This window comes from Centruroides vittatus, unplaced genomic scaffold, assembly GCF_030686945.1.
Source record: "Centruroides vittatus isolate TY-2023 unplaced genomic scaffold, ASM3068694v2 contig_388, whole genome shotgun sequence".
Classification (NCBI taxonomy): Eukaryota; Metazoa; Arthropoda; class Arachnida; order Scorpiones; family Buthidae; genus Centruroides; species Centruroides vittatus.
The window spans coordinates 1,456,312-1,479,300 of NW_027122204.1; the positions used below are offsets into that span (position 1 = coordinate 1,456,312).

At 29.2% G+C, this 22,989-nt stretch overlaps 3 protein-coding genes across 3 annotated transcripts in view; 2 read left to right on the forward strand and 1 right to left on the reverse strand.

Annotated features, from left to right (window-relative positions):
- The first annotated feature begins 492 nt into the window (after nucleotides 1–492).
- LOC136975791 (uncharacterized protein PF3D7_1120000-like) lies at nucleotides 493–3,135 on the forward strand. Its single transcript, XM_067270912.1, has 7 exons — nucleotides 493–597; nucleotides 703–764; nucleotides 1,045–1,198; nucleotides 1,493–1,620; nucleotides 2,076–2,255; nucleotides 2,527–2,674; nucleotides 2,909–3,135. Exons 1-7 carry the CDS (start codon nucleotides 534–536, stop codon nucleotides 3,133–3,135), a joined length of 963 nt encoding a protein of 320 aa, XP_067127013.1. The 5' UTR covers nucleotides 493–533.
- LOC136975790 (ribitol-5-phosphate xylosyltransferase 1-like) lies at nucleotides 2,916–11,148 on the reverse strand. The gene is made up of 6 exons (XM_067270911.1): nucleotides 10,867–11,148; nucleotides 7,632–7,832; nucleotides 6,254–6,353; nucleotides 5,629–5,934; nucleotides 5,387–5,557; nucleotides 2,916–5,300 (listed from the first exon to the last, which is right to left on the reverse strand). Exons 1-6 carry the CDS (start codon nucleotides 11,003–11,005, stop codon nucleotides 4,874–4,876), a joined length of 1,344 nt encoding a protein of 447 aa, XP_067127012.1. The 5' UTR covers nucleotides 11,006–11,148; the 3' UTR covers nucleotides 2,916–4,873.
- Nucleotides 11,149–11,209: 61 nt separating this feature from the next.
- The window catches only part of LOC136975797 (tRNA (guanine(6)-N2)-methyltransferase THUMP3-like), a 38,847-nt gene continuing 27,067 nt past the window's right edge, over nucleotides 11,210–22,989 (forward strand). Inside the window, exons 1-4 of the mRNA XM_067270922.1 lie at nucleotides 11,210–11,561; nucleotides 13,491–14,005; nucleotides 18,866–18,935; nucleotides 21,985–22,103. Of these exons, the coding sequence (XP_067127023.1) occupies nucleotides 11,361–11,561; nucleotides 13,491–14,005; nucleotides 18,866–18,935; nucleotides 21,985–22,103 (905 nt within the window). The 5' untranslated portion in view covers nucleotides 11,210–11,360. The remainder of the gene's footprint in view (nucleotides 11,562–13,490; nucleotides 14,006–18,865; nucleotides 18,936–21,984; nucleotides 22,104–22,989) is intronic.

A 22,989-nucleotide genomic window follows, 5' to 3' on the forward strand; every position in this document is an offset into this window, starting at 1 on the left:
ATATTAATGGTTAAAACCATAAAAATCTAACATTTAAATAAGAATTCAGCTTTAATTTAATAGTTATTTCTTTATTTTAACAAATTTACTTTAATTTTCGGCATGTCGAAGGTTCAGTGGATGCGATTCAACGCTTTATATTAAAGGAATTCGGAAATAATTATCGCCGACTCGAAAGCGTTTTTACGTTTAGTATTTGAAATAACGAATTAAAACATTTGTTTTTCTTTTAAATAAAGCGATGTTTCGTATGAAACACCTTGAAATATTTAAATAAAATTTTAAAAGTATTGGCGTCATATACAATGGGGGAATTAACAGATGTTTATGAGAAAACGTTATCATTTTCCCTTGGTAAACGATCCAGATGATGATTTGGAACCGAATATAAATGCCGGGCGCAAGCAAATCTCTCTCTTTACAGTCACTCGTACAGGTGAGTTATGAACTATGAATATTTTATTAATATTTTCCCGTTTATAGGGAATAAATAATATTTAATATAAATATTTTATAAACTTACAGAAACGAAAATGAAAATCGCTTTCTTTGTCGTCTGCTTAGTTCTTGGCTCGGCAACTTCGTCGCCATTACAACGTGAGTAATGGAAATTCATTCATTTATTTTAAAAAAATATGTAATTCAGTTGAATTTTAAACAAATTTCGTATATTTAACGATTTAATCGAAGTTTATCCCGTAGATTCTTTTGGATTGGAGACGTTGTTGGAAGAAGTCGGCGAGGGATACCAAACAGCTTCAAAAGTGAGTACCTTCGTAGGGCCTTGGCAAATTTGAATTAGGGGGCCCCACGTATAGAATTGAATCTTCAGATTTCTTTCTTCGGGGGGAATTTTTTGAGGGAAAATATTTTTATATAAAAAATTTTTTTGAGGCCTCCCCCACCAACGGAGGAGGCCTCCCCAGGCAGTTGCCATTTTTGTTCACAGGATACGCGCCACTGGTTTATTTATTTATTTAATGATTAAACTTACATTTTAATACTTTTTTTCAGTAATTTAAACTGTTTTTTGTATGTTTTAAGGTTGTGGAAGTCGCTCACAAAATCGAAAGATTAGTCGTCACCCTTAAAGAAACCGTCCCCCATCTTTATCACGAATACAAAGACGTCATAGAGTTGCTGCGTGAAGAAATTGGTGAAATTGTAAGCGATATAAAGTACTTACTGAACAAACAAAGTAAGTTTATACATCATAGAAGCATTGCTTCCATTCGAGTGTTACGTCAGTAGCTTACTGGGAGGGAAGAGGAGTTTCTGATGACACCCCTCCTTTATTTTTCTCCTCACTCATCACAAATTGAGAATAATTCCTGGTTTAAACTTCTGGCGTTGACATAATTAGGGGGAGGGAGTACCTTGATTTCTGATGACTGGTGATGATGAGGAGGAGGAGGATTTCTGCTGATATAATACTCGAACGGCTCCGTATTGGAGGAAAAAAGTCATTATTTAACGGAATTTCTTTGATTAGATTACTACTACGGTTTTGATTTATTGGATGGCTTGACCGAACTGACGGACGGAACAAAATTGAGTACTGTTCTTCGATTATTGAGTCTGGCTGACAAAGCTCACAAGTTTGTCAACGACCTAAAACACGTGAGTGTGAGAAACATTTGTGTCGTGTAATGCGTCCGGTTAACGATTATAATGGTTTCCTGAGTTTAGTCACACGACTGTTGAACAGTTTGGTTTTACAAATTGAATGGGCACATCGGTCTCCACTTCAAAAAAATAAAATCAACTTCAGAGATATTAAAATATAATTAACACTAGTTTCTAACGGTAGATGGCTCTATGATAAATATTCAAATGGTCCCAAACATTAATTTTCACTTCACTATTGATTAAAATTCTTCAACTTGATAAATTTAATTTAAATTGTTAAAATCGTAAATAATTTGCGTTTATAACATGTAGAAATGAATTTCTCAGCTGTTAAGAAGTGTAAATTAAATTTATACAGTACATATTTTCGGGATATGCTAACAGTTATATATATATAATTGCTCAAAGTATCATTATATTTCTCTGAATGCATATTTTATTTTTAGGCTGTTCCCGACGCCAAGGAAAGGCTTCACAGAGTCTTGAATGACTTGGAAAATTCCATGACTGACTTAGTTCATCACGTCATTCGGGAACTTGGTGGAGATAATTTCCTTGCAGCTGTACCTTTCTTAGAAGAATTAGAGGAGATTTTTGATGAATTTGCCGATAAAACCTTAGGCAAAGTAAGCTTGAATAAATTTAAAAAACAAAAAAACAACAAATTAATTAGAATAATTGATATTCGAATGCAGAGTACTATTATGTTTTATATAAAATTTACGTATAAAAAGTAATAGTAATAATAATAATTTCTAAATAGAAAATTGGTCTTGAATCCAAGTTTGATTTGTTAAATCATTTTTAAACTGAAACATAATGCGAAAACTTCAATATTCTTTCAGAAGATTCATCTTTTTATTCAAATAAATTGCAAGTAAAAAAATTTTTTTTTAGGTAGTTGATCTTGTTGTTGCTATGGAAGGCGTTATTCATAGAATTGAGGAGGAACTTCCAGTCGTAGCTGAAGATGTGAGACATTTGATTCGTGACATCAGACAAGATTTTAAAGATATTATGAGAGATTTGAAAACCACCTTTTTGGGTAACATATGGTTTATTGTTAAACTTTAAGTTGTAATTAGTTTTATGTAGCATCTAATTAAGATTTGTTAGATTATTGTGAAAATAAACCCAAACTCTCCTAATTTCAAATAATAAACTTCGGAAAGTATTTTTAAAAAAATCAAATTTTTAATAGACTAACGACATCTAGCGTGTAAAATTTTAACTATTGTTATAACAAATGATATATATTGATGTTCATTTACAAATGTAGGTTACAGTTTTCTCGATGTAATGGGAGATCTGACCGATGGAACCAAGTTGGGTACAGTTATGAAGGTCGTAAGTCTCATTGACAAATTCAATACTCTCGTTAAAGATGTCAAACAATTGGAACCAAGGGCAGAAGCTGTGTTAGAACACAGCGTTAGCGTCGTTGCCAACCATGCCCAGGAGTTTTTAAATCACGCTTATGATCTTTTAGACAAACAACAATATTAATTAAACTTGTAACGAGAATTTGAATAAAATAACATAAAAAAATTGCAATTCTGTTCAATTTATTCATTTATATAGTTTTTTTTTTAAATCAGAACAATTAAGCCATACACATTTGTTAAAATTTTACAAAAATTAGCATTAATATTTATTTTCATAAATTTAAATTTACTTAATTAGTTCTTTCAATAACAATATCGAAGAACAATGCTTAAAACAGTTTTATAAACTTATTGCTAAAGTATTGCGTTATGTTACAATATCACACATTATTCTATCAAAATTCATTATGAATTAGTTTTATATACTTATGTAAACTTTATTATATATATAATGTGACATTGATCGGTACGAATAGCCCATCAAAACAATTATTTATATTGCCACCGTAACGAATTAAAAAGATCGCAGATATAATTTTCTCTTTTAGAAAAAGCATACAAATATTTCAAAATTTATGCAATTTCCTACAAGAAAAAATTTATATATAGTACTATAAGTTAAATCAAGTCTTTGCATAATCTTGGCAGCACCTGATACTTTTGATTATTAATTTAGATTGAACGTTCCTGCGATGTGTAACATATTAGATATGTAAACATTAAATACATGCTATAAATTTGCATATTAAACTTATAAATACTAAAATATATTCCTATGAAAAATTATGGCACTATTTTATAAATCTTGCAATATTTTTTTTTAGATAACTTTCATGATTTACATAAAAACTTCTTTTAAACATTCACAATATATCTCTTATAAATAAAAAAGTAAATAAATAAATAGCAATTTTACAAAAAACTGCTTTGATATGTAAAATATACATAATCATGTAAAATTGTATAGCATGGTTGTAAAGTTTTAAGAACTTTTTTAAATATATTTTTAATTAAGTATTTTTTTTCCCCTTTTTAATTTTTTATGGTAAAACTTTTACAAATTAAAATATATTTTTTCCTTTTATATATATGTATATATCTATAATTTTAACTAATTATTCAAATCCTTAATTATCATGGAATATTAATTTTTAACACAACTGAGATGGAAATGTCAAAAAATAATTGGATTTCTGCATCTAAATTTGATCTTATTTATCTTTATGGTAAATTCAAAATCAACTACAGGGTGCTAAACCTTTAAAATTAAAAATGATATATTAATTCATATATTAAATTTAATTAAATATATCTCAATTTATAAAGTGGCACTTGATATGTTCCTGATTTATATTCAGTAGATATAAGACTGTTTAACCACTCCTGAATATAAATTAATCAAAATAAATTATACAAATTTAATAAGCTGATATCATCTTTGATATGATTTAAGATTTATAAGAACAGTTACTTCAAAAAAATTAACAAGTTAAATATGAATACTATAATTTATATATAAAATAACATAACATGTATACCATTATTTCAGTATAATAGCTTCAACAAGTTTTACTGTATTACTATGAATATAAAATGTTTTTAAGCAACAATATTCATTTAATTAAAACTGAATTTGTTAATGGCTAACAAGTTTCTCAACAGCAATTCAAAAATTAAAATTCTCTCTGCACACATCTTTTATTTATTGTTTAAGTAATGCCATTGTTGTATATTCATACCAATATTTTAATCATAAATTCAATTTAAATATCAGTACTGGAATTTTGAAAAAATTCTTTAACTATAGATGCTTCTTGGATTATTCATATTATGTTTGTTTCCAATAAAAAATTTTTTAATCATCTTTCTATTTTAAAAAATCTTTGTTTCATTAAATAAACTAGTTGTTCTCTTTGGTGTGTTTTAAAATTTTCATACCATTCTACAACTTTAATTCGCCTAGCCGATTTTTCCTCTTGTGAAAGACTTTTCTCTTGTTTTAATATAGCAGGCAATTCTGACCAATTCTTTACATAAATTATTGGTGCATTTAGAGATTTTAATAAACGGAATGGTGGAGGAATGTTTCTGAATGCCGATGTTTTAGAAGATGCACAATTACCTGGAGTGATTACATCTTCTACTACAGGAACAGAACCATAAGCCATTGCTTCATAAATTCGATAACATTCACTGTTCATTCCAACAGGACTCAGTGTTAGATCACTTAATTTAAGACTATGAACATAAGTTTCTAATGTTTCTTTTGTTTCGTGTGGTTGCCACCTGAAAAATGAAATTAGATTTATGTAGACGTAAACAATAAATAGGAAAAAGAATTGTTAAAAATAATAATTTAGGAAAAAACTTACTCATATCGTACTTTAATAATACACAATTGGCTGAGATTGTTTTTCTCTAAAATTTCTAATAAATACTGTCTAGAAGATTCTGGATAAACAGTTCCTAGGAAGTTACATATAAACGGACGTTCAGATTCTAAGTCTAACTGTTTAGAATCTTCTTTTGGAAAATTTCTGTACCTGGATGAGAAAAAAAAACACTAACTCAAATAATCAGAGATCAATAATGTAACGTAAATGCCAATACTCACGTTGCAACACCGAGAGGCCATTGAAAAAAATAAAAATTATCTATTAATGGACTGTCATAGACTAGAAGAGTTGCATTTATATGTCCTCCGTTAAAAGTCATATATGGCAGGATCCAATCATTTTTACACTTTTCATCACCTAACAATATTAGTATCACACCGTGTAGGTTTTTGAAATATGGCAAATAATTAAGCCAAGTTTTGGCAAATGATACTTTCTGATCATTTCTTCCATTAAGAATCAGAATGAGATATTCAACATCACTTGGAACTTTGGTGTAAATAACACCTGGACCTGTTCGAAACCTAAAATTTTAGAACAAACTAAAATTATTATGATAATTTATTTCATAAAACCTTAAATCATGTAAATTTATACTTCTTATAATAATAATTCTAATAAAATTTTAAGTCTCTTTACAGATATAAATATAATAAAAATTACATATACTCTGTGTAATTTATTTCCTTTCATTTTAGTTTAATAGCAAATGTTATAATTTTAACAGGTGATAAACACCTACTTAGTTAAAATGTTTGTTAGTAGATGAACTGTTTTCAGCTTAAATTAAAATTTTTATGACTTTGTTTTAAAGTAGTTAAATATTAAACATTTTAATCTTACTTAAACTTTATATTATCAATTTTTCGGAATCCATAACTCCAGACACCATCCATTTTCTTTTCTGTTTTGCCATTGAAAATATGCTCCCATAAATATAAACCTACACAATTACAACAAGAATTTATGAATTTCACAGAAAAAACAGATTTAAAACACAAATACAATCATAGAACAGGTGGTTCATATTAACAATAGTAGTGAACATTAAATTTATGTAAATTGCTAAAGTAATCAAATAAATTTCTGGCTAAATATACTGAAAATCAATTATTTTTGTTTATATTTTTATTGTGAAATTTAAATAAATATAATTTGCTGTAATAAAAATATTATCTAAAGTTACAAATAAACTGATATATACCAAAACACACAACAATAAACTAAAACTGCTAGATTTCTGTTACTATTTTTACACAGAAATTAGTTTTTAAAGGGATTCAAGACTAAAAAGCAGAATTACCCTTCATAATTGCAATAATTAGATTAATATAGATAAAGTTTTAATTTACAAATAAACAATCTTCCAATTTATTCTTCAAGAGTAAGAGTAATCTAACTCCTACAAGACAAACATACCTATCTAGTTTAAGAGCAAGTTCAAGCCACAATCTGAGTTGACTTTTCTAAATGTTATAACAAAAATAAATCTAAAATTTTAATAATAATAATAGGTTACAAATGCTGCATACTTTTAGTGTCAAATTCCTTTAATTGTTAAATCTATGCAAAAATATTAGCATAAATATAGCTAAATAAATCCAATCATTGTAGTTTAATGTTCAGAAAGATTAATATTAAAAAAATGCATATACAGTACTCTGCTCATTATACTTATGAATAATGTTTTATCAAAATTAGCAGATCCCAAAAATACAAGTTATAAAAATGAAAATTTTACTTATGGTAATCAGAATTTGATCATTGTTGTTATCTTCAAGTAAATAGTTCTTTTGCACTTTTTTTTCACGCTAGTAGTCTCAAAATGAGACTGATAACAATAACTTAAAATGCTTTTATGTTATCAGTTTTAACCAGTGTTTTAAATTAATTAAATTGTCTTAATCATTATTTGCTCACAACACAATAGTTTAAATTTCTGGCATTGCACTAGTTGTTGAAGTTGGTAACAGACAAAACAATGATTATTATTAATTAATTAATATGTCAGTTATTGTAATTATTATATCTTCAAATTATACATTTTTAAATTGTTTTAACATGTTAATGTCAGAGAGTCGGAATTTCCTCTAATTGTAATCTTATTCACTTACTATGCCCACAATAAGTAGCACCTACTGTATAAATAAATATGCTAATACTCTGTTTAATTAAATTATTTTTGTTTTCTATAGCATAGAAAAATAAGAAAAATTCTTACCAATTGCTGCCTTTCCCCATATTTCAACACTATACGTTTGTTGATCAAATATTTTTGAATCATTTGACTTTGCTTTGTGATATTGTTTACCAAAATCCAAACTATGATTATTCCACCATTTTACTGATGATCGATCATTTACTAATGTATGTTGCTGTTCTCTTTCAAATTCTTCACCCCAAGGATTCCATTCTTCTTCTTCTATAATTTAAAATTATCTTAAATATAATTTTTCAATAGGCCTATATTTAAATCTTTGTAAAAAAATAATTGTTAAACTGATTTTCAATTCAATAAATCATCCCTTTTCATTTAAAATTATATCAAAAATGTATAATCTAATATTACTAAATCATTAAATTTTATAAGTAGGAATTTCATAAAAAATTTAAAGTTAAGATTAGTTGGTATTAACAGTTACAAATGAATCAATTTTTTATAAAAAATTCTTTCCACCCTGTAGCTAAGATCCCATTATGGATTTGGCCAGGCCCACAATGGAGTGACTGGCGGTGAGGGATGGGACCTGACAAATCCAGACAGACCACCCCCTGAAAAATTCCTGGAATATTTTGACCCGGATCCTGGGTCTCCAGAGTGTTGGCTGCCACCTTAACTGCTAGCCATCCAACAATCAAATCAATCAATTTAGAATCATCTAGAAGAAAAAGGATCAAACAGCTGCAGGTCAATTTAAGACATTAATAACTTTTTAAAATATTTCTTTTATGCTAATGTAGCATGTATGTCTCTATGTAAAAACAGACAAATTACAAAAAATAGTGAGAAGAGGCCATGGCACGTGGCAGAGTCAATCTTTGTTTTGACAGTCTCATCTTTTTTAATCAATATGCAATATATCCTTGCAATTATATCATCATTGCAGAGATTTTTTTAAAAACACCTTTTGCATATTGAGGTTGACATGAGCTTCAACATAAAGCTTCATAATGGCCTTCTTCAGACTATTTTATCCAATGCTGAAGTGTTAAAAAGGTTGAATTATGGAAAGACTTGTTTTATTTTAGTGTTTCTTCTGACTTTGTAAAATTTTTACTGTAGTTATCATTCTGGTTTAATACTTTCTTTTATCGATATTCATTTTTATTTATTTATGGATTATAAAGTAATACCATGGGCAAGAAGTATCTCCCCCAATTAACAATACATGATCTCTTTAAATTACAGTAAATTTACTTTATTTTTTTACTTATATATACAATTTTTTTTAATCAAAATTACTGAAGGTGTAATAGTTTTTGGCCAATAATAACCAAATTTTAAAAACGTATATTGAATTGTCTTTTATATAAACAAATTTGCTGTCGTTCTTATACATATAATAGAGTAAATCAGAAGAAAATAACACTATACATCCATTTACAAAATAATTTGTTTTTTTCTTCTGGTAGAAAACACACATGGAAGTAAAAATAACTTAAAATTTACCATATCAGAGTTTTATCTATTGTTATTTTGTTATTTACTTTTGCTTATATTAGCTGTAAACTTAGAGAAATTCAAATAGAGTTTGATATAAAATAATTGTTATATGTGTTAATCAATTTTTAAAAATAAACAATTATTATTTTATGAAATTAAATTTTATATTTTTTCTAACTCAATATTATACTTATATAAATAATACTTAAGTATGCAGCAAATACAAAAGTTAATAAAACATCACATAAGCATTGATCATTCTATGAAGTTAACTTGATACATGACAAATACTCTTTGTACTTTATTTAATATAATTATCGCAAAATGAAACAAATTATATTTGTTATTCGTAGTCAAAGTAATATGATACAAACAAACATTACACTGGTTATATTTTTACTATAATTGTACATTTAATGATATTATAATATCATTTGATACTGTTGAGTCTATTAGCAAAATGGAAAATTTAATTACATATAATAAGACAGTTAAAACATATCTCCGCAGACAAAGATACGATGTTTGGATTTATAAGTTTTAATAATGTAAAAATATAAAGTTTTGTAATTGTTAATATGTTTTAAGTATGGTACATATTAAATCTCAATTCATTTTTATTAGGCTAACCATATTTACAATTCAACTAGGTTCAGTATCAGTAAAAACAGTGCCCTTTAAAATTGATTTTATCTATTTATTGATCTATAAATTTACGATATAATATCAATGTGTTTCTATTCAAAGATTGATTCTACAATCAAATATTAAAAACAGGATAAAATTGGGAACACCTTGTCACCCCCATTTTTATTAAAATTTTCAGATCAGTTTCCTTTTCAAAACAAAAATTTGTTTATACTTTGTGGGGGAGATTAGTTCTTTCAGTTCACTGCATTACTTTGTAAATTTTCGAAAAATGAATAAAAAATCATAAAAAGACATTCAGAAAGTATCACATTTCAAGAGAGATAAAATGACATTGATATAAATCTAGCATATAGCAATATATATTCTGTCTAACCAAATGTATTATTTGACTGTGGCAATAGAATACATTGGCTGCGTTCAGCAGACTCAACAGTTGTAACTGAGCAAATCGGTAGCCGTTACGTAGCAATCTGGATCTGCCAAACAACAAGTGACATTGCATTGGAACAAAAAGCCTCGTTACTCAGTTTCAGATAGCTAGCGTAAATGAAAGATGCTACCAAATGTGACGTCCAAATGCCAAACATGTTCCAAAAGTGCACTACTGTAGAGGGCATTCAGCAGAAAAACACTCAACTGCTTCGGAACTGTTGAGTCTGCCGAACGCAGTCACTAATAAATTCGCAAACATTTCTCAAGTGGAAGGAGGCCAGTTTCAAGAAGAAAATTAGAAGAAAAGTATATATTAATCTCAATAATTTCAGTGTTCCTTTGACTTTCTGCTCCTACAGATACAGCCTACAGTGTAGTAAGGTCCCATCTCACTCAGAAGTGTAATTGTATCATAATTTCATTATCATTCATAAAATGTTGTCTTATTACTCTTGTATTAAAGTTATTAAAAGCTATCATTTGATGATTTAAAGTTCTCTTAAAAATAACAACAGCATTTACCTTATAAATTCATTTTTAAATCAAATATATTTAAAAATATTCATTTTTTCAAAGATTTGAATTTAAATAATACTCTCATTTGATTGGTAGAAGTTACTTTTACGTCAATGCACACGTATTTATATATGGAGCATTTAACTAAAAGTAACACTTACCGTTTAATTAATTCAAAAATATATATATTTACCTGATATAGAAAATATATGTTTTGGTGGTTTCCTAGTCTTAGTTGGATTCTTTCTTAAAAGTATATAAGCAGTGTAACAAGTTAATAAAAAGTAAACTACCACAACAAAAATAGTTACTCTTTTTAACGTCAACCGCATCCCGCCATCTTTAAAAATTATTCCGATTAAACCTTTATCCCTCCGGTGATGGTTTATACGATACGATACTATTGGATGTTTATAGGATAAGGTTTAATAGCTATCCAATCAAATCGATGAAACGAAAAGTTATTTGTTGACGTTAAACGCGTCGATAGATGGAGCTATTATATTAAAAATTTGAATTTTACGTATGGAAGGCTTGAATTTTTTTTTTTTTGTTTTTGTTTTTCGTTTTGAAATTATCTTTGAAATCGAAAGTTTATAAAATTTCTTACTTCCATTTTTAATAGTGTTTATGAGTGTGTTTGCTTTTATATTTTGTATTGGAAATTGATTATTTATTTTTGTTAAAATGGCGGATGCTGAGGAAAACGTGTATGAAGCGCACGTGAGTTGTTGGAAGGATCCGGCCGGTGTGTGTACCATAGAAGCTACTGTTGTCACTGGCTTCGAAACGGTTGCCAAAGAGGAATGCGAAGAAAAACTCACTTGTTCAGCCAAAATTGAGAGAGGAAGAATATTTTTTGATATTCCATTTGACAGAGTTTCAGAGGTAGCATTAGTTATAAATCTCCATATTTTAAGACGTTTAAACTGTAACTTTTTATAATGTTAAGTTTTAAACATAATTACTTAAAAATATAATTCTTAAAATCTTTAAATCCAGCATTTTTGGCCAGCTTAACTAGCTATTGACAAGTTGAAATCAGGTTAATGTTACCTTAGGTAGCCAAGATGGCGGCTCGTCTCTAATTCCAGAAAGGATATGATTACAGAACTGTAGGACATGGGTTCAAAATTATTCAAGCATTGCAAATATTCCAGTAGGGTGGAGATTCCTATTGCCAACTGCTTTTAGTAGACTATCGTGTGAGTCAAAATCTGTGCGTAATGGGTATGTCTGAGCTGGTTTAGGCAAGCCGTCTTTGCGGGAAGTAGGAAAAGATGATCCCATTCTCTATGACATGTTCGTATTCTTATAACAAGTTGCCTCACTTGTGATGATGGGAAAAATTATTCTGCAATGCCCCTTCTGGTAGTCTACCACCTGAGGCATGTCGGATCTTTAGAAGATAACATGGGCTCCATGTTTCTGTTGAATATTTTCTATAAAATGCTTATTATTGAGCTTGCCATCTTTTCACAGTTGACACATTTGTCAGACTATCAATGAAAAACTTCCATAAACAATCGTGCAGCCTGCTGGTCGACTACCAGATGACTAGCCCAGTAATTAAATTTTTTTTTCAGAATGTAAACAAAGGTCTAATAAAAAATGTTTTTTTCCATTGCAAATAATGAACATACTTTATTTTCATATATGAATTTTGCTTTTTGCATTACTACTCATTGTAATAAAAAGTAGCAGTCTAAAACAGCTTTAAACAGTCAAATACTAGTGCCATTACCCTGTATTAAAAAAAGTCACATGGTATATAGTACAAGCATTGAAATTAAACAAATAATAGTAACAATAAAAATTATAACAACATTAGGAAACAACAAAATCTGAATTACAAAAATGCAAAGATATTGGCTAGTTTATAAGCATAAATGTAAAATAACATAGTGATACAGAAACTCATTGGACAGTTTCATACAGTGGTTTATGTAACTTCAGTTTTATACTGCATTTATAAATCTTTAGAACTTGCAAAAATTTGGCTAAGACTGGACTAGGCATTTAGCTTTGCCATTCTAAGTGCCAAAATATACAAATAGATCATTTTAGTGCAAAAAACTGTTCACCAAGACTAATGCATTGTTATATGATTTAAGTACAAACTCCTTTTGTTTTAATTTTAATAAGCATCAACGAATGGGGCTTGTGTTGTCCAGAACTCTGTTCATTAGTTGATTCTAAACTAGTTTACAGTTCCTAACTAGAGTTACACTTGTAAGATGTAAGTGATTTTTAGATAAAAAGCATTATAGCTATGATCGAGAAAAGATCTTGGCTGGATTTTCTACAAAAAGTGTTTCAGGAACTTAATAGAATGGGAGAAATGCTATATGTTCAACAGGAGAATAATTCTCCAAGATATCAAGTCAATAGAGTTATACTTAGGTATACTGCCAGTGATTGACAACAAGGAAGATATTTGTTCTATGCTGAAGTTTATAGATGAAGAGAACAGAATTTCTTCAATGCCATTTTAAGTGAATAATGATTGTGGACTTAAATCTTTTATTTTGTACTATGTAATTTGTCTTGTTTATGTCTGTTTCTTTTGTATTTAAACAAAAAAAAATCTCTAAACAGTTGCCTTACATGTTTCTGAAGAGCTTTCATGCTTACAGATATAACATTTGCTCTATTTGCCATGGACAAACAATTTTTTCCCTTTCTCTTTCCCAGATTTGCCACTCTAAATGTGTTTATCCAAAATTAAATTCTCGATTAAGTTTTATTGATTTTTGTATTATTTTATCCACTTTTAATAATGTATTATAATTCTTAAATTAAATTTGTTATTTTCAGGCCTTAACATTACATTCAGTTGACAATGTTTATGTGTTGATGACAGAACCAAAAGAATTTGAATTTCCTGATGAGAAAGAACAAGTGTTTGACAAGTTAAAGAAATTAATATATGAAATTGATTGGCCTACTGGATTAAATGTCTGGAAAAAAATTTCAAAGTACGAAAATAGATGTTTAGAAGAATTGTTTCAGTGTAAATTCACACCAGAAGTGTCAGAACAAGGCGATGAAAAGAATTTAAATATTCCAAAATTTCGAGTGACTTGTAACAGAAGTGGTAAAAATCATTGTTTCACATCTATGGAAGCTGCGGCTGAATTTGGAGGTGCCATTAATGATCTGTTTCATTGGAAAGTAGCCATGAAAAATTATGACATTGAAGTAGTTTTAACTATTAGTGAAACAAAGCTGTACGTGGGTATAGCTCTTACTAAAGAAAGCCTTCATTATCGTAATTTGGAACATTTTGGACCTACTTCTCTGAGAGCAACAATTGCTTATAATTTACTCAGGTATAATTTAATAACTTTGTATTTTTATTTTCATTTTATATTTCTTGTTGTATTAATTGTTTTAATGAAGACAAAATAAAAATTTTTAAATTATATTGACTAATATTAAATTGTAGAAAAGAAAATTTATGTCTGAAATAATGAACAAACTCCATTTGGTGATAGAAGTTAGCTATTATTTGAAATTTAATTATACACGGTGTTCAGAAATTCTCATTACAAACTTCTAGAACTTGTAGAGGGGAGTGAGTACATAATATTTTGATTGGGAACCCATGTCCAGAAACGTACCGTTTCCAGACATGGTTCAATTCAGATGTTTAACTCTTCCACTTCTGCTTGAGGAATTTGAATTAGCTGTGACGCAGTGCAATTATTAGGTAGCTATTCGAAAGGAAACATAATCAAACATTTATTTATCACTTAAGCACATTTGTTTTTATTAACACTAAAACTTGATGTGTCTTACATTATTCCAAAACAAAAAAGAACCCAGCATGCTGAACGTACAGAACAGTACTGATGCATTAGAACAGCGGCTTGAAGTGGCAACCACCAACATTCTTACAGACATTATACCTACGAAGCATGTTCTGGTACACACTCTCCATCCCACCTGGGGTCTCTTCAATTTCTAGCGCAGTGGCCATAACTCATGCCAGCAGATTTTCCTCTGTCTCTACAGGAGTCTCGTAAATTAAACTTTAATACGAAGTGAAGTGAACTCACTGTGTATGGCTTTACCGAAGCGGGACTCGAACCCGCAACTTCTGCTATCCGTGCAGACACGTTACCAGTACTGGTAACCTGTCTGCACGGATAGCAGAAGTTGCGGGTTCAAGTCCCACTTCGGGCCGTTTATTTTCTTCCAGTTAGGCTTAAATTTATTTAAATTATTTAATTAAAATTCTAATTATTAAATTTAGCAAGAGATGGCACCTAACGCCTAACTCTAGTACCAAATTATCTTAAATTATTAATATTACTATAGCCATTTGCTAGCCCGATGATTCGGCAGTAGTTGATCGTTATCTATAATGGGCTAGTAGTTGTTTATTTGCAAAAATTACATAAAATAATGTTAATGAAACAGTTTTTTCTAATGTGTTTTCAGTTGTTATCACTTTATTTTTCCAAGATAGTCCATATAAACAAAATATCAATCAAAGTTGAACATCCTTATCTAAAAACTTTTACAAAATATAATTGCTAGGCTCCAGTAATCTAATTGACTTGGTCCACTAGGCATACTTCCAATGTTTTCTACATACATTCAACTGGAGAAAATTCATAGATTGAAAAAAAACAGAAAATGCTGTCGAACTGAAAAAGTCTTTCTTCTATTAATATAACAGTATCTGGATCTAAATAATCATATAATTAGATTTCTATTATTCAAGACAGTTAAAATAAAACAAACTTCATACTTTACTGAGAACATTTTATAATATAACTATGCTTTTAGTCTTACTCTTCAGAGTAAGAATAAAAATATTTGAATATGGAACAAATACAAATTTTTGAACATCTATGTTGATAATATGTTGAATTTACATATAAAAGTTTTAAAAAATAAATAAATACAGTCAAACCTGTTCTTATGCAGTGAATAGGGACCGCATAAAAAAAGTCTCATGTAGAAAATAATCGAAACCGTACGAAATAACTAGGAATTGCTTTTTTAACTCCTTGGGCCTTTTTCTGCAACACCTAATGGGGAAAAAAATCCTCTAAGAATTTTAATTTTTATATTAATTAATTATTTCCACTTAAATATGAATCTAACATTAAAAAGTTAAAAATAATCCTTAAATACTGATTTTATTTGATAAATATAGCTGCAGGAAGTGTTATTTCATTTAACAAGGCATGAAATTTCACCTGCAGTCTAAAGCTGGAGGGAAGCTAACTTACGGCATCTGTTCAAATATAACATAATATTTATGGTTTTTATGCTATTAAAATAAGAGGGGACCGAAATAAACATATGAGAAAAAAATTTTACTGAATAAAAAATGAAAAAACCTGCTGATGTCATAGAAAACAACCAATAGAGTTTTTAAAAATTTTACAGGAGTCAATTATGTTCCAATTTGATTGAAATTTTCATATACCGCACAAAAACAAATCGCACAAATAAAAATCGCACAGAAAAAGACCGCACAAAAACAGGTTTGACTGTATAGAAAGTAAATCAAAATTTAATAAAAATTACTTTTAGAAAACAATTTTATAGTGTTATTGGTTTAATCAACAATTAAGTTGTAGCTTTTTGTAAGAGCAAAACTAATTTTCTTGTAATTAAGGGGCCGTCCATAAATTACGTAAGGTATTTTGGGGTGGGTGGGGTCAAGAATTTCTTATGATTTCTTACTCAGGTGTAGGGGGTATTAGATCTCGTTTTACATAATATTCTTATTTTTATTTTTTGAAGCCGGCAAATTGAAGCCAAATTCAAAACTCCACCACTCAACGAGATGGAGTGGTGGAGTTTTGAATTTGGCTTCAATTTGCCGGTTTCTATTAAGAATGCTTATTGTACTAACGCCATCAGGTGTGACATGATAGAATAATAACGCTAGCAGACACATTTTTTATCATGGGAGAAAAGCCGTGTGGTGGTTTCTCTTTTTCTTTTTATTAGAAGTGCACCACTCCTATGGGTGTATAACACTAAGAATACATAAACCAAAATACATGATACAAAGTAAACAAAAAATTAATATTCGGCTTTTAGTGAAAACTAAAATGTAAAACTAGAAATTAGAAATTACAGTAGTCTTTTCTTCCATATTTTTTGAACATAATTGTAAAAAGGCATCTGGTGAACAGTGGTTTCTGAACAAGCTTATCAAGTGGATATGGCCACCTGAAACCAAGTGTAAAGATTTCTAATTTCAGAATAAGTCTATCTTGATCGTAAATTGGACAATAATAGATCATATGGTCGATGGTGTCTAGGTTTTCTGTAGAGCAAAAGCAAGAGGCAGTTTCTGCCCATTTATACATCACCAGGTGACTTCTAAAATTATCATGCTCAGTAAGTAGTTGAAGAGTAGCAAACGTTAAATCTTTAAGTGGTGATGAGAACCTGCATTCAACAGTAGAAAAATAAAGTCTTGTTATTCTACTAGTTTTACTGCTCAACCATTGTTGATTCCACTTTTGCATAGCATTGTCATGAATATAATTTTTAAGGCTGCTACATGAGAGAGGGATGTGAGTGTAGTCCAGTCAGTGTCCTTTGAAGCTGACTTAGCCTCAAAGTTGGCTTTTTTATTTCCTAGTATACCAGTATGGCCAGGAACAAATATAAAAATTATCTTATTAACGAGATTTTTAATATGGTGCTGGATATATGTGGTTTTATTGCTATTGCAATTGGGATTTAATAGAGCTTTTAGGACAGACTGAGAATCACTGTAAATGTTGATAGACAAAGTTTTGTTTGGTAGTTAAGTGGCCCAACTGAACAGCTTGGTAGACAGCATCTTCTTTAGCTTAATAGATGGGGGTATCTGTACCTTCTAACTTTGGGCAAAATATGTCAGTTTGGAGGAAGATACAGATACTTGAGCCCACACTAAGACCCATCTGTGCAGATATTAACATCTGCATGATTATCCATGGAGGAAGCAGATGACACAAAATGTACTCTGGCGAAATGTACCTTGTTTACAGGATGATCATCAGAGATAGGGTAATTGCAATGCGAGAGCATATGAACAGCCATAGATAGGAGTAGAGCCTGTTGTTGAGCCTTTGATGTTTGTAGTTCTGATGTAGTAGTTTAGAACATTTTCTACAATACATAGTGGCAAAGGAAGGAACTCTGCTAGTATCAGAGAGGCATTAGTACAAACAGTTCTGCAGCACTTTGAAATTCTGATGGCAAACTGTCTTTGAAGAGAGAGTAATTTACTTGCTACTGAATTTTTACTAGTTCCATGACGTTCATGACCCATCTAGAGGCCATGTAAAGTAGTATTGGTTGTATTGCCCCATTATATAGAATTTACAAGCTTTATGATTTAGTCCCCGGGTGCACCTAGCACATTTTAGCAGCATGTAGTTTATTTTCTTGGCTTTAGCCAAGATGTAATTAATATGGCAACAGAATGTTGTTTCTCTCTATTCTCTCTTGTTTTATTTTGTATGACATTTCTGTTTACACATGCTAGTCGATCTGTCAAAGTTTTTTGCATCATTTTGTTAAAATTAAAATTATTATAAAAATGAATATTATGACATTGATTAATGATAATAATTATTAACAAGCTTTTTATTATTAAAAAATAAAGTTCTTAAAATAAATTGTTCATTTGAATTCATTAAATTTTTATATTTTTAAATTTGTTCACATAAAGTCTTTTATAAATAATAGTACATATTAATTAACTAATTAATAATTATATATTTTGGACCTAAGGTTTTTAGGATTTCGTAAAAAATTTTTTTGTTAAAATCTTTCTATAAAATCATGCCTAAATATTATGTAAGATAGGGAAGTGGAGGGGATCAAAGAAAATATTACGGTTTCTTACACAGGGGTGGGTGGGGGTCTAGAATGGCCAAAATCGCCCTTAAGTAATTTATAGTGGTCCCTAACACCCTTTTTTTATTAGTAATTTCTAACAATTTAGCAAAATTTAAAGAAAGTAAATCATAAGAGGGCTTGGGAAAACATTTCTACAGTTTTAAGTGTTCTATGGGTTTATCATCAGAAAGTACAAGTTTAAGTCCATTACAACAATTTATTATTAAGGAACTATATTTATTTTACATTTAGTATATATGATATTTTTATTAGAAATATTAAAATTTAAAAATGTATATAATATATTTATTGTGTGGTTGCAGATTAGGTGCTATTGCTCCTCAAGATATTGTATGTGATCCAATGTGTGGAGGTGGATCAATTCCAATTGAGGTAATCATATGAAAGTTGTTTAATACATACAAAAGTTCCTATTAAACTATTAATTTCATTTGTTACAAACATGTTTGATAAATAGGAAATGATTAATTTAAGAATTAATTTAATAATAAAATTTAATTTATCTTTATTGAATAAATTAAATGGAATTATTGAAAAATAACCTTACAAGACCCACTGTCCTGTAGGTACTAAGGGAACCTTTTATACATGCTTGTTATGGGTTGGACAGGCCCATAATGGAGACAGTAATAAGGTGAGAGACAGAGCTCAACATATCTGGGATGATTGCCCATGAAAAATTCTTGAGAATGCTTGTTAGATTCAATCTTGAGTCCCCTAGAGCAGTGGTTCCCAATCTTTTTGAAGTTGGGGAACACTAAACTTTGACATTTTTTTTTGCGGAACACTTACAATACATCAGCTTTGAAGCAGGGTGGCAAACCTTTTTGAAATCAAGCGCGCTCGGTGTAGTAGATGACATTGGCATTTGCTGATTACATTCCCATACAAAAATTCTTTTACATTGTATTGATATTTTTTTTGCAACAATTTTTAATTGTATATTTGATTTTTCACGGAACACATGAAGTGGTTTCACAAAGCACCCGTGTTCCATGGACCATGGATTGAGAACCACTGCCCTAGAGTACTGGGCTGATACCTTAACTGTCTTGACCAGCCAGCTGTTCAAATCAAAACAGTCAAGTATAACTTCAGTGTAAAATAATAATGACTCAGGTTGGCATCATTAATAGTCACAATGATGCATGAGTGCAGGACAGTTATGCTGTGCATTTCCAAATGTTGACAAGATTAGAAAAGTGGTATCAAAAAGTCAGCAATTACTTGATTTTTGTGGACCAAAAACTTCTATATGCTAAAACTTTTAAGATACCATTTGAAGAAAATATTCTGGATTTTTTAATCATATTTATTGTTTTCTTTATGCAGTTTTGTTTTGCATTATTTTGTATTTGTGTATGCAGTCTGGCATTGTTAATGCCAAACTGTATACACAAACTGGAATTTCTGCAGATGTTCTTTGTCATCCTCTATACAGTAAGATCTTGAGCATTCTGACAGCTAATTTAGTGGATTTGTTTATGGTAAAAAAGATTAATTTAGTATTTTATTCAATGATTTCAATTATTCATACATATATAGTTGTAATATTATAAAAATCCAAACTGTCTAATTAAGTTAAATACAGTAGTTCAAAAATTAAGTCAAATGGTATTTATTCTCATTATTTCCATTGAGAATTTAATGCTGTTTTATGAGGTAATACTTAATGATAATCTTAACATTAATATAAATACAAACCTTAATTCTATAACTGTGGGATCTGGCCATTTACAGAAAGTTACTTCTAAAACTTCTAAGGACTGTTATATATATAAATATTGCAGTATTATAAAAGGTAGAATCAAGTTTAAATCCAGAAATAATACAACCATTAGTGCTTCCAAACAAGATTTTATGTAATATAAACCCCAAATCCAACAACAATACTTATACCTATAGGTGAGATTACATTAAAACTCAGTTGATCATCATGATTTTCTGTCTTTATGATCATCAGTGTCTTCAAGGTTTGCAATGTTATCAGGTGCATCAGAGTCAGAGGAAGTACAGAAGGTGAATTTTCTACATAGGAATGAGTCTTTAGTCTTATTAACAAACTCTTCCACCCACTGTTGCAATGTTGCTTGCTTCTGGTACTCTGGATTTTTGTTAATCAATTTTCTTTGAATCAAATAAACAAACATGACAGATTTACAAACTAGTGGCAGCAGATCCAAAACATGCCAGACTGTGGAACTTGATCAATGACAGAATACCAGATTAGAGGTTTAACCTATATTAATTTTATACTATACATATTGCATTTATGTACTTGGAAAAATATAATTATGTATGGATCTTTAATTGTTAGAATAATACTTTAAACAAATGCTGCTGAACCTATAGTCATGTTTAAGTAGAACCGATTTGAACAATTTATAATGAGATTTTAGTTAAATTTCAAAATTTTATGTATTACATTAATAAAATTATTTAAAAGTCTTTTAAAAACATATTATTTTATATTATACGTGTGTCCACTTTGGACATTCTGACAGTATTATTTTATTATTTAAACACTTAGTGCCAGCGGTGAACTGACAATTGAAATTATCCCAGGAAGTTGCTTGAACCAGGCTACAAACCTATTTTTTCAAAATGATTAGAACCGATTTTGTTGTATTTTTCTTACTAATTTGGTTTAAAAATTTAAAAAAACTGCATTTAAACTTTATCTCTCCATTTCATAATTGTTTTCATTTAATTCCACAAAAATGACGTGTGAAGGATTGGAATGAAAAAATGTGTATGTGTAATCAATGTGCAAAGACAATCGTCTTTATATGTTTAACATTTCAGCTGATGGAATTCTTTTTCTCATAATTTATCTCAAAATTGTAAAATGATACAATAAATAAATAATTTATAAAATTTTAAAATTCATAAAAAATATTAATATTTTTTGTTTTTATTTTATTTTTGGTTTTTTCTGTCTTATGAGTATTACAAGAATCTTTTTTAATGCCCATTGTGAGTTAGATCAGGCTCATGATGGGATTGACCAGATAGTGAGGAACAGAGCCTGACCTGTTATGCATGATACATGATGCATAATGGATTTGCACCCATGAAAAATTCTAGGGAGTTTTAATCATGCAGATTCACTCTCAGGTTCATCAGAGCAATAGGCTGACACCTTAACCATCTTAGTTATCAAGTCATCAATATTAACAACAGGAACACACCCTAAAACTTTTATGATGTTGACCTTTGTTTAGACTATTCAACTGTTACTAGATTTGTTTCAATGCAATAGATATTTATAAATCACAGGCTAGTTATTTAACGGATGTAATTGTTTATTTATATAGAAGAAATTATATTAACGTATTGAATTGTAGTAAACATTTTTTTTAAAAACTATTTAGCTTATGTAAATTTTTCAAATTTTAAATATATTTCTTTTTTTAATTAGGGTGCATTAAATTGGCCTAATTCTTTTCATATCTGTGGAGATAATCATCCCTTAGCTTGGTCTAGAACACTGCAGAATGTTCAAGCAGTAAACAGAAAATTAGCCAATGGAAACAATAGGTAAGAATTTATTCAGTTAAGTAATAAATTAGAAAGTGCCTTTATGTATTGAAAGCTTAAATGAATATATTCATGGTAATTACAACAATTGATATTTTTTTACATATTATGAATCATAATTTATTAAATTTATAAGCTCTATTTTCGCTAGACTTATTACACCATCATTCAGAAGTCTAGCGAAAAAGAAAAGCCAACATAGAGCTTATAAATTTAATTCAAGACTAGGCAAGAAGCGTATTATAGAATTCACAATTTATTGTTATAATACTATTGTCTATTAGCATATATTGTGTGAAATAGAGTAAAATATGAATGTGTACATTAAATTTAGGAAATGGTAGAAAAGATCTAACAAACAAAAAATTTCATTTTCATTCCTGATCTTACATTTAATTCAAGAAAGTTACATCAAGAAGAGTAAGGTTGATTGATTTGTTGTAGTAGTACAACACATGGGCAACTGCCAAGGGTGAATTTGTTCCAGGATACTTTTCTATGGGAAACTGGTTCTATTTAGATGCTAGACACGTGAAAAGAACCCAGAAAACTCCACATGGCTACTGGTCAGGCAAATGGTAAATTAAAGTAAAAAGTGTATTTAAAATTCATCCCTTTTATCTACATTAAAATCAATAGTGAAAAATAAAATGGAATATTTTACATATTAGTTGAGGAAAAGTAAAAGCAAAACGTTCATTAAAAAATTAAACACCAATATTTTTATTTTGAGAAATAATTTCCATCATAGTTAACTTCTCCAATGAACTGTAAAATTATATACTTTTTCCTTAAAAAGATTCGGTTTTTATAATTTAAATAAATTTGCTATCAGTACCTCTTATTTTTGACTCTATATGTGACTGTCTAGCAATAAAGGATTGAT

Excerpts from the sequence above, each read along its gene's own strand:
- LOC136975791 (XM_067270912.1), top strand. The coding sequence starts at position 534 with ATGAAAATCGCTTTCTTTGTCGTCTGCTTAGTTCTTGGCTCGGCAACT. Across the intron at positions 1,199-1,492 it reads GTACTTACTGAACAAACAAA|ATTACTACTACGGTTTTGAT; the intron begins GTAAGTTTATAC and ends TTCTTTGATTAG. Across the intron at positions 2,675-2,908 it reads TTTGAAAACCACCTTTTTGG|GTTACAGTTTTCTCGATGTA; the intron begins GTAACATATGGT and ends TTACAAATGTAG.
- LOC136975790 (XM_067270911.1), bottom strand. The coding sequence starts at position 11,005 with ATGCGGTTGACGTTAAAAAGAGTAACTATTTTTGTTGTGGTAGTTTAC. Across the intron at positions 7,833-10,866 it reads ACATATATTTTCTATATCAG|AAGAAGAAGAATGGAATCCT; the intron begins GTAAATATATAT and ends TTTAAATTATAG. Across the intron at positions 5,558-5,628 it reads TGGCCTCTCGGTGTTGCAAC|GTACAGAAATTTTCCAAAAG; the intron begins GTGAGTATTGGC and ends TTTCTCATCCAG.